The sequence below is a fragment of the Molothrus ater genome, chromosome 10 (genome assembly GCF_012460135.2).
Source record: "Molothrus ater isolate BHLD 08-10-18 breed brown headed cowbird chromosome 10, BPBGC_Mater_1.1, whole genome shotgun sequence".
Lineage (NCBI taxonomy): Eukaryota > Metazoa > Chordata > Aves > Passeriformes > Icteridae > Molothrus > Molothrus ater.
This window is the reverse complement of record NC_050487.2, coordinates 16,869,608-16,881,486: the sequence shown is the minus strand read 5'-3', so window position 1 is coordinate 16,881,486 and position 11,879 is coordinate 16,869,608. Positions and strand designations below refer to the sequence as shown.

General features: G+C 39.1%; 1 protein-coding gene across 1 annotated transcript; it reads left to right on the top strand.

The window, feature by feature from the left end:
• Window positions 1–1,785: 1,785 nt before the first annotated feature.
• Window positions 1,786–9,788, top strand: LOC118690108 (cytochrome P450 2J6-like). The gene is made up of 9 exons (XM_036388825.2): window positions 1,786–2,033; window positions 3,621–3,783; window positions 4,145–4,291; window positions 4,979–5,139; window positions 6,593–6,769; window positions 6,934–7,075; window positions 8,407–8,594; window positions 8,817–8,958; window positions 9,473–9,788. Exons 1-9 carry the CDS (start codon window positions 1,863–1,865, stop codon window positions 9,649–9,651), a joined length of 1,470 nt encoding a protein of 489 aa, XP_036244718.1. The 5' UTR covers window positions 1,786–1,862; the 3' UTR covers window positions 9,652–9,788.
• Window positions 9,789–11,879: the final 2,091 nt, after the last annotated feature.

Here is an 11,879-nt window from a genome sequence, read left to right as displayed (position 1 = left end):
GAGGATTACTGTTGCTCTACCAGCTTCCTTTCTTGAATAAGACTTTACAATTGCTATCACAAGCATGCTTCAAGGACTAGTTGGCATTGCCCTGGTTATCCATTTTGTCATGGGCTGAAAGGAAGGGGGGAGAAGAGAATGGGCCAGCAGCTCTCCTGGAAAGAGTGAGAGCAGGAGGATTCACTTGTTAGAGGGATACCTTTCTGTTCTTCTGAGCTGTCGGGCAGCTAACCCTTGCTTCCCCAGGCATTCAATTCTCTTCATGGAAGCTGTAGCAAGTACAGCTTCCAAAACCTTATCAGGCTTCTCTCTTCCCAGTCTTCCAGCACCATCTTGTGTGAGGAGAAAAGCAATCTGTATTCCCTTCACATCTCTCCCAAAGACTTGGCAAAGCTGTTTGGCAGCTGCCTTCCTATATGCAGGCAGTTCATGTCTAGGCTGAGATGCAGTCACCAGAATGTGGCTAATGTTTGTGGAAAAGTCAGAGTGAGCCTGGAGAGCCAGGGGAGATGCAGAGCAGCCAGCCAGGACTATGCAGAGGCCAGATGGGGCTGCAAGTGGGCAGGGCAGTAAAGCCTTGGGGCTGTGAGTCTCCTCCCAGGAACACCTTGGAAAATACTAAACTCAGAGTTGGGAGCAGTTTGAGATAGAGAAAATGCAATACCAATGAAGGAACTAAAAGTCTCAAAAGTGGTCTCAAATGGGTAATTCAGTTTTTCAGGTTGACCCTAGCTCTCAGTTAGATTGGTGGCCAGCAAGATGGGTAAATATTATTTTTCTGCCCTGTTTCTGGAGTAAACCAATGTCCTTCAAACCTCAAAACTTTTATTTCTAGCTGTGCCAGTTCGGTAAGTTTGGTACACAAGCAGCAGGGCCATCTAGGTGACTTCCCAGAGTGCTACATGCTGCTAAGTCAGAGCCAAGTCTAAGCTAATGCTGTTCCTGTGCAAGTGCCAAATTTGTGTTGATCATGTTCAAATGCCACCCTTTGCAGAACTGGAGTTGCTCAGTTGCATGAGAGCACTTGTGAAAGAAGTTCTCAGAAGCAGCTGTATGTCATCTTTGTTCCTGCTGCAGGCAATCCACAGGGATTAGCCACAGGCAGGTGGAGGGATGAAGAAATTTTGCTTTGTGCTTAGTCAAGGAGACATCAGCCCCACTCCCCTGTGCAGCTTGGCAGGGTGTGGGAGGACACTTGGGTATTATGTCATTATCAGCAACAAACTCCTGTTACCCAATGATCAGTTGGAGTCTCTTATGGTCCGTGTGTGTCCTAGGCACAAAATTAAAAGGTAGAGCCATCCCCCAAACACCTTTCAATATAAACTGTGAGGAAAAATATTAAAGGAATAGCAGAGAACATCAGAATCAACAATGTGGGGTGAGTTAAGTAGCAGAGCACATGGTTGGTGCATATGATGGCTACTGATAAGCCTGAACTTTTCAGTAACCCCACTGCCCTTGGGTGTGCAGCCAACCCTCAGGAAATTTTTTTATCTCTCATTCTTGCAAGAGGTTTTTTATGAAACCAGGACCGTGGGCAGAGATTTTTGTCAAAGCAGGAGTCATGGCACAAGGAGGTGTATAATTAACCTACATTTTGTGTCCCTTGAAGAGGCAATCTGTCCCTTGACAGATGTGTGGCTGCAACATAATGATATTATGTATGCTTAGAAATAAGAACACTTAATTCTCCGGGGTGGGGAAGTAAAAGTGATAAAGAGGGAAAGAGATGAGTCATAGGAGCGTCAAGTGTTTTTTCTCTTTTCAGGGAGGTACCCCAAAAGCAAGATAAACTGATCTCTCCTCTGTCTACACAGCAGTTGTTGAGAGACAACGCAGCTGTGTAAATCAGAAGTAAAATGTTAACAGTGAGTGAGGTGCTGGTATTTTTTGTGCTGTCTCTGCTATTAATAGAGTTTCTGAAATTGCAATGGATGCGAAGACATCTTCCTCCTGGGCCAACTCCATATCCCTTCTTTGGAAATCTGCTGCAGATGAATTTCAAAATTCATCATGAGCATCTTAAAAAAGTATGTATTTTCTGGCAATGTACTAATGGACTCATAAACTGATTGAAAAGTAGCTGTGTTGAACATAGGTTTGTTTTGAATGCTAGGGAGGGATTTTTTCTAAATTGCATAAATGTGGAAATAGGTGGAGATAATTAAAATATCTGTTTCTTTGTGTGAAAATTTGCACTTACTAATATATATATATATATATATATAACCTTATGTGCATATGAACAAAACCATAATGATGATAATAGTCCTGTCTTACACATAGGAAGAAGCTGTATTTTAAAGTAGACTCACTAATTCTGTGCTGTCTTTTGGATGTCTGTGTTTTGACTCTTGTTGCACTGGCATTTTCTAAGTATCCCATGAAATAGCTGCTGAGGTTATGTTTGTTTCCAGTACAGAAAGGATGATTTTTTATATATATTTATTCAATGGATTTTTTTGAAAAATCTTAGAATCAATTACTTTCTGACATACGATTTGGTCAGATTTTCACAAGAGATTTCAGTCTGCTTAGCAAGACTGAGCTTTTAAATGGCTAAAATAATTCATAGTATGCTCAAATACTTTTCTATGTCCAATTGTAATATGCAGCACATCTAAAGTTTGTATCCTGTTGTTTTATAGTTCTTATACATCTATACTAAATATTTAACATTTAAATATGTTAGTAATAGCACCTCACTCTTCCTCTTCATTCTCAGCCTTCCCTTTCCCTCGTTTTCCATGTCCTGCCAGCTCCGTCCTCCTGAGCTGCATATTTCAAGGCAAAGTGTTATTATTCCATAATATAAAGTAGTAGCTAGTGCCTGTGTCTGCTGTGTTTTCTTCTATTTCTGACATCCCAGACACGAAGACCAGTACTGGTCATCCCAAGGTTTCAAAAGCCATGAATTGGTCCTTACAAAAATGAAATTAAACACAAATGTGCAAGTACAAGCACATACATTTTTGCTCACTGTGCATAAGTATTCCCTCTTGTTTGCTCCCAGGCAGCAAAATTGTGTAATCCTCTGGTCCTGCATTTCTTGGGATGTCTTGGCAACACACCACTCTTTCCAGCCTATTCTGCTACTTTTCTAGTTCCTGATTCAGCACCAGGGGAAGGACTGTCCTGCCCACTGTGGGGATGCCTGCGTGCACAGCAGCTGAAGACAAGGCTGTCACTGCTGAGCTGGAAGGGAAAGGGTGATTCCTGCATTTCTCAGCTCCTCGACTGCTTTTGCTACACTTGACACACAAAGGGGAATCTGTAGATGGTTCACATCAAATTCATGAGCTACTGCTGTCTTGTAGCAAGTGGTGAGGATGGAAGAGTTCATCTACAATGAGTTTGAATTGTAAGACATAATAAATGACATCACAGACTTTGGCAATATTGGGTGACATTTTAGAAACATCATGATCTTTAATAAATAAGACTTTAGATAGAAACCTGACTTCAGACTATATTGTATGTGAGAATATACCTGATGCTCTGTTCTCAAAGTCAGTCACTCTTAGGGCTTCTGCCCAGGGAGAAGATCTGGTTCATTTTGTTTGATTTAAAAGTACCGGTTCTCACTCCTGTTACTCTAATTCTGCCTTGTTCTACAGATGGCCAAAATTCATGGCAATATCTTCACCTTATGGCTTTCAAACACTCCTGCAGTTGTCTTGCAAGGGTTTCAGGCAGTGAAGGAAGGTCTGACTGCCCATGCTGAAGATGTTGCTGGAAGGCCCGAAAAAAGAATCTTTCAATTTCTAACACATGGAAATGGTAATTTTTATTCTTAGAAATTCTTTTAATGTGTTGTGTTTTATCCCTAGTTTTGAATACTGATTTAGAGCCTCAAAGTCCTTAATTTACATCAGGAAAAAGCTTCTATTTTCACAAGTTTTTTAAAACAATTCTATTCTGTATTCTGTCAGAACAATAATGACAGCATGGAATTAATGTAAGAGCTTCTATGCAGAAGATGAATGGCTAAAATACAAAAAGAAAGAAAAGAGGAATGTTGCCAGACTGCTGTAAAAAATTTGAAAAAAATGAGAAGAAAAGAGAAGCTTCTTGGATGTATCAACCTTACCAAACCATCAATTTATAAAGCATTGACAGCATTAGTTCATTATGATTCTAGGTGTTTTGTTCTCTAATGGTCATCTCTGGAAGCAACAGAGGCGTTTTGGAATGGCAACAATGAGGAAGATGGGATTAGGGAAAAAAGAGGATTATCTACTGCAAGAGGAGGCTGCTCACTTGGTGGAATACTTACAGAAAACAAATGGTACGTGAGGAGGGCAGGGCAGTCTGTGCAGTGGGAGAATGGGGCACTGTAACTTCTGAAACTATTTGATTACAAAAATGGATTCAAAGTGTATGTGCAGAGCTGAGTCTCAAAAGTCTGTATATGCTACCTGCATGAGATACTTGAGATACATGTTACTTGAGGCAACAGCATCAGGGTAACAACAAACAGTAAAAAAATCAGTGTCACAGTGCCTCCTATTCCTGTGTAGAAAAGAAAAAGCATAAAATATGCAAAGCTTCGAACAAGGATGCACAGGGTATGTTGAAATATTCTAATGCAAAATGATATGAGCAAAAATAGAAGGTGGTTCTCTTCTCAACTCATCTGTATATTTAATGTCTCAGCTGGTTTTGTACCCTGGTTATTGCCAAATGTGAGATCTGCTGATGCCAAGGTTTGATGATATCTGGGTATTTTTATAATTAATACTACTAATTCCATTCCCACTAGCAGTGGAATGGAATTTCCTTTTTTTAACCAACAGTGTTTTTCAGATGTCTGAAGTTACTTTTTTACTCAGGCCTTTTACCAATAAATTACAATTTGCCATTCAGTGATCTAATTAATGTCAGAAATGTTGATGAAATTTTATCAGCTCTCCTGTCAGTGGGCAAAGCAGGAACACTAAGTGTTAATGGTGAATGCAGTCCCTTGTGTTTACAGGAAAACCTCTGGACCCCAGTATGCCTGTTGTTCATATGGTCTCAAATGTCATTTGTTCAATCATGTTTGGACATCGTTTCTCCAGAGATGATGAGAATTTTCACCGCCTGATTGAGTCCTTTGACACCATGGCAGCATTTTTGAACAGCGTCTCCTTTTATGTGAGGAAAATCAGTTTTGTTTGTTTGTTTGCTCTCTATAGATAGTGCGAAAAGGCAACTTGCTTGTTACAAAAGTAACAAAAAAAAACCCCAAAAAACCAGAGCACCTAGAATTTCTGGGGAGCACTTCAAGATGCCTAGTTCAAAACTTGCTTCAATTGCTTATGCTTCATCTTAGCACAGAATTTTCCTGTGTATGGAGGACAGGGATGAAAATGCAAAGATTTGTTACGTGGCTGAGAGATCTACAAAGGACTTTCTTTTTAAAAGTGCTACCTGCACAACTCCAAAGTTTGAAACTATATCTGAAATCAGTAGTAAAATATGGGTTAAATTGTCTGAAAAGCTCAGAAATAAGCTTATCTTAATTTCTGTCTGGCAAGCTAGCTTTCTTCACTCTATTATATGACATGGCTATCAAAAATATCAAGAATAAATAGGTTTTTACTGCTTCCTTCTCTACTGTCAGCCAACCTCATAGAAACAGAGCAACTGTTTTGTGCAAAGGTAACATGGCATGAAATTGCTTAATGGCAGCTTTTCCCTACAGTTTTTGACAGCAACACCTATACCACATCTGCACATCCTTACAAGAGTACAGTGACACTGCAAGTCCCCCTCCTTTAGCTGCTGGATGATATCTGTCTCCATTCAGGGCACAAACTCGCAACTTCACATCTGGTCCACTGGAGAGAAAAATTCTCTCTTGCTCTTGTATGTGCATCTGTGAGTGCAGCTGCCAAAGCAGCAGAACAGGTGGCCTCAGACTGGGGCAGTTTTGTTATGAATCATTTATGAGGGGGAACCACAGTACTGAGGATAGTCAAAAAGTGAATTTACCCATGCACGAGGCAGCTGCTTCTGCAGAACTTGTTGGAACTCATCCAGTTCTGTGTCTTGTATGATTTCCACCATCTCTGACTAACTGGAAACTGCTGTAAGTAAGGTCCTAGAGGATTTAAGGACTATTTTGATACTTTGGCTAGATAAGATAAAATTCCTTACTCGTAACTATCCCAGAAGATGCCAGTGAAATGATTCCTAAGCTACCCTTCTAATCAGGGTGGACACAAGTTCAGCTATTTCCAAAATGCTCTCAGTAGGTATTTGCATGTTTTTTTAAAACAACTCTCTCTCTCTCTCTCTCTCTCTCTCTCTCTCTCTCTCTATATATATATATATAAATATAAAAATAAATAAATACATATAACTTTATACTATAAAGCTGAGAGAAATTTTAATTTTGCTCCAGGGAAAAATAGAATTAAGAAAGGCTTTAATCTTTAATGAATCATGGAATAGGCACTATCCCTTCAATCTAATGCTAATTCAATCATCAGTCTTTTACTTGCTTTTTCCACTACCCAAAAGCCTGTATTAGGATTCAAATTTAGTTTGCTAAATGCCACACAGTTATATGTAATATCACATATCTAAAATATCTCTTTTACAGATGTATGAGTTGTCTCCCTGGCTTGCTGGTCACTTTCTGCCATCAGTTAAAAAGATGAAGTCCAGCAGATATTTTGTGGAGGCTCTGTTAGTAAAGGAACTTGAAAGTCACAAAGGAAAAAGAAAGCTTGATGAAAATCGACATTTTATTGATTACTATTTGGATGAGATAGATAAAGTGAGTACTTCTGAACTTCTCTCACACTTCACTAACAACAAGGGATTTTAAGCGTTTCGTTGATTATAATGATGTCTAATGTAAATTTAAAAGTGCATGATTTCTCCAGGTGGTTTATTTCTTCTTTTGTGTGCCATAACTTTCTTTTCAATTCGTATCTACAGACTAAAGGAGATGCTGGTGCAACTTACGATGAAGAAAACTTGATCCAGACTGTTGCTGACCTCTTTGTAGCAGGCATAGAAACTACAGCCACCACTTTACTGTGGGCATTGCTCTATATGGTGATTTATCCTGACATTCAAGGTAAGCACATCCAAAGAGGTCTGCAACTCTAGCAATGAAATGAGTTCAAATAGTGGTCGTGCCTGTTCAAAGTAGAGGAACTAATTATTGAAGTATGAATCAGGTGAATCGCATTAATTTGTTTCTTGCTGTATCCTTTCTAACATTCAGGCTAATCATTCCAGCTTAATTTTTTTTCTTTTAACAGATCTAAACAGAATGCAGGGTGTGATTAATTTAATCAGCTGCAGGAATTTAGTCTCAGATGAGATAAATTGCACCATTACCCCTTCACAGACAGTAATGATTAGATTTCCACTAAGGAGCCTTTGGGTCGTTCTTTTAAATCCCTGACTCCTACTCTTTGATTTGCTCTTGGCCTCTTGCAGTAGAAATAACTTAAATACAGTGTGGGGTTGCTAATATTGGGGTGAGTAGCTTGAAAATGTGTGCTTTTAATAATGATATTCACAGAAGAAAGTTACAGGTTGGCAGGGTAAAATGACTGAGAAAAGAGCTAGAGTGTATGGGATAGAAAGGATTAGAAGGTACAAAATTAACTTTAAAGGCCTCATATTTGACAGTTTAAGCTGAGTACCAGGCACAGCAGAAGCCTGGCAAATAGAAAATGTGGAAGTATTAAGGAGAAAGGATGTCCCATTTTGTTACCTTCAAAAGACTTGAAACTGGGTTGTACATACTGAATTTTCACACGATTTTTCATCTTCTCAGGATATATTAACACATTCTTAAGTTTTGTGAGGGTTTAATTCTAATTGCAATGACAGAGTCTCTAGTATTAAAAAAAATAATCAGAAAATACCATTTCAGCTCAGATTGTAAGTAAAAAAAAGAAGTCCTTGGGAAAAACTAATTTGTATAAGTGCTTCCCAAGGCAAGTAATTACAGAATAGCAGTTAGGAATCTGTAGATGACAAGCAAAATCTATGTGCTTCTTAATGAAGAACAATCCTTGATCAATTACTAAACTGTTCCCCTAACATATGATTAATATTTTTTTCCAGTTGACTCCCTGCCTGTAGAAATAAATATTAATAAAAATCTTTTTATAAATTGCTTTAGAGCAGTAAATGTAACAGGAAGCCACATATTATTATAGAATGACCTCATCCACTATCTTATTTTAAAAGTATATATGCAACCTATAAACAAACTCTATGTCAAATTTTTTCAGGTCATCTGTATGGGACTTTGAAGGTATTATTTTTTTATAAAGTATCTTTTTCATCTAGTTGGATGCCATTCTGTCTGCAAAAGGCAACAGGAAAAATTATGACTATAGAGTTTATAGATTGTTTGCTGTATATTTAAAGCTGAATATTCCTTCTTAGAGAAAGTCCAGAAGGAGCTGGATGCTGTTGTGGGTTGTTCCCATGTGTTTTGCTATGAGGACAGGAAAAGGTTGCCCTACACAAATGCTGTAATTCACGAGATCCAGCGATACAGTAACATACTCTTAATTGCACTGCCCAGAATGAGTGTGAAGGACACAGAGCTGCTGGGATATCGCATTCCAAAGGTACAAATGTGCTGCATATTTGAATCAATTTGATCTTTGGTCCATTAGATGATTTTAGAAAGGGTTTTGAGGTTTTTCCTGACTCAGAGCATGAACTCTTCTTCTAGTGCCTCTAATGTTTGACTGTGCCTGTGGATGGCCTTTCACAAGGCTTTGTCCTAGATATCAGTAGACTCTACAGTCACAGTTTTTATTGAAGCCACTGCTCCTTTTTTTTTTCAGAACACAGTAGTTTTAGCAAATATTGACTCTGTTCTGGCTGATCCTGGAAAATGGGAGACACCTGATCAGTTCAACCCAGGCCACTTTCTGGATAAAGATGGAAACTTTGTAAACAGAGAAGCATTCTTACCATTTGCTATAGGTAAGTGCACTGAACAGGGATTTATTTACTCCTTGTGGTAACAACTTCAGATCCATTCATTCCTCAAAATAACTGGGAAGGCACCTACAAATGGGCATATACAAACTGTTTTAAATATCTCCAAGAAGAGACAAGTCCAGTTGTTTGTGGAAAAGATCAGAAGACAAGGAATGACACACAGAAACTCTTTCTTGGAAAACAGATCCAGTTTCTCTCTGAAAAGAGATCCAGCTATCAAAGCAATAGCAGAAAAATGCATGGTGCTGGGAAGACTGTAAATGTGAACTATGCCACCCTGGTGACAGTTTCTATAATGTCTTACTGCCTGCTGTAAATGTAGATCAAAACTTTTTGGGGGAATACAAGCAGCCTTTCAGTTATGAATCATAAAATGACAAACTTAAGAGAAAAGGATAAAATCTGCAGTAAACAAGCAAAGAAAATCCGAGGCAGTTTAGAAAGGGAGGTGTGATAGAAATCCTTTGGCTGAAGTGCCTTTTCTGTTTCTTCACAGGGCACCGTGTGTGCATGGGGGAGCTGTTGGCAAGGATGGAGCTCTTTATTGTCTTTTCCACCTTGCTACAAGCATTCACATTCACCCTGCCAGAAGGAGTGAAGGAAGTCAACACCAAGTTTGTTTTCGGGAGCACGATGAAGCCACTTCCCTACCAGCTCTGTGCCATTCCTCGATAGGAAATGGCAGATTCAGGGAAGAGTCACTCTGTAAAACTGCCTCTTTGTGAATTCCTTCTTGCATGTCCTAAGATTTTTGCTTTCCTCTTCATTTGGTTAATCACTACCCTGAAAGATTCTTGACAGACAGTTGTATCCTGAGCATTATAATTATAAAAGATTGATATTTTGTTCTTTTATTTTTCTGTTTGGAAAATATTGGTAAATTGTGTAACAAATAAAGGCATTAAGGGAAGAATTAGAATTGGGACTTACATATTACCAACAGGAAAGTGGTTTTACAGAGAATGATCTTGAAGTGTAGTTTATGAATTGGAAATCTCATGAATAAAGATTTCTTCTCATAAGCCACAGTTGCATTTGTGGAGATAGACTTAGAGGTCTTCCAGTCTGTCTCGGGATATTAGTGGGTGCAGGAGGTAAAAGAAGCTCTTGGAGGAAGCTTTCTAGAGGCAGACAGTATGATCTGTGATAACACATTCCCTTAGACTGATATGGTTTGCTGTTGACCAAGCCTGTTGTTTACAACTCTGTCATTGTCACTTGGGAAGACAGTTCGGGGTTTCACCCACTAAACCAGATAGCATTTCAACCCTTCTGATGAAAATAGAAGAGTGGCTTCATCAGGCAGTTGTGGAGAGCTTTTCATATCACAAGCAAAGAGCAAGGACTGGAAGACAAATGATAACAGTGAGCAGTCACAGAGTGTTGATAATTTATCCTTTTTTATGGGCCCATTGGTTGCCAGCGACATGGGAACTTCATGCCAGGTAGTCACTCCAGATCCTCCAAAAATTTATTCAGCTTAATTTATTCTTTCATTTTTTAAAATGGATTCTTTATCACAGTTAGATGACTTCACTTAGCACAGCATGACCAAGAGCAGATTTGGCACTACTGAAGAATTCTGGAAGCCTTTATGAGTCAAGTACCTAAGGACTTGGCAGAAGTGGAGGTTTTATGCTGGTTTGCTTACTGGCAGTTAACAAGGGATATTCTTTTATGGCATTGGGATACATTCTTCTTGTATGAGGTACAAATTGGACACTGCATGCCAAGACAGGAAGGATTATTTTTATACTCTGATTAGCTGACGGTGCCATCTCCAGGAATGACAGCTGTATCATCATCACAGCTGTATTTGTTTCAGGTGCCTCTGCCCACCTTGTGTTTTAAAGCACCCCAGTCTAACAGGCAGGGATGTGCATACAGGATGAAACCTGGGTTGGCAGTTTCTTCCCCCACAGGATTACCTTTATGGGATTGTTCTACCCGTGTCCTGGCATGTAGGTGGTTGATATGAAGTCCCCTCAAGCTGGACCTACAGACATCCCCCTGGCAGTAGCTCCACACTGGTAAGAGAACAACTCATTTGTATCCATCTGGATCCAGGAGGGGGAGGCATCAGTTGCTTGCCTTTGGCAAGTTCAAAATCATTAATCCTAAAGAATAGCTGGTAGATAGTCCTGAAGAAATGCTGGCTGCATTTATTTATTATTAAGAAAATGGAGCCTTGGCTATCTCATAAATACGTTTTCCATCAAATAAAGTAAGATAAATCCCATGCCTCAGATCTGAACCGACCCACAGTCATCTTCCTTTTCCAGTGTATTCCAGACAACTGTATTCTAGGCTGGCTCCAGCTGAATACTGGCTAAAGGTGTGAGACTGCAGCCCTTGTGGGGTGAAGACACTGGGGCTTAAATTCCAGTGGACAAAATGACTTTTTCTGATGAAAAATTATTTAGATGGGAAATTTTCTAATATCTAAAAGAAAAGTGAATGTATTATATTGATTCAAAATTGAAAATTCTGATAAATTGGGGAATTTGAAGCAGAATTTGTGATATTACACTGGAGCCAGAGAAGGTAAAACTTAACCGATTTCTTTTTAAAGAGAATTTTTCTTTTCCTGTTGAAGGAGAGAGATAAATTAGAAATGATTGTATTGAAAAACCACCTTTTTAGTGTACACAAACAAAGCCTTTATGGAAACCTATAAACATCCCTTGGTTAGTACACAATCAGTTCTGCATTAGTGGTAATGAAGGCTAATTGATCTGGAGGTTTGTAAACTGTGTGCTGGCAGACTCCAGGCTGTTCTTTCTGGATAAGGGTCTTCTGTGCTCCAGAGCCACAAAATCTGGAAATAGTTTTTGTCCCAAAGTCAGCTTGCAAGAAGAGAGCTGGTGCACAAGTCTTGGCAGTTTTCTCAGAAGATTAGTGAA

Coding starts and splice junctions, on each gene's coding strand:
- LOC118690108 (XM_036388825.2), top strand. CDS start 1,863: ATGTTAACAGTGAGTGAGGTGCTGGTATTTTTTGTGCTGTCTCTGCTA. Junction 3,784..4,144: donor ATTTCTAACACATGGAAATG/GTAATTTTTATT, acceptor TTATGATTCTAG/GTGTTTTGTTCTCTAATGGT. Junction 8,595..8,816: donor TGGGATATCGCATTCCAAAG/GTACAAATGTGC, acceptor TTTTTTTTTCAG/AACACAGTAGTTTTAGCAAA.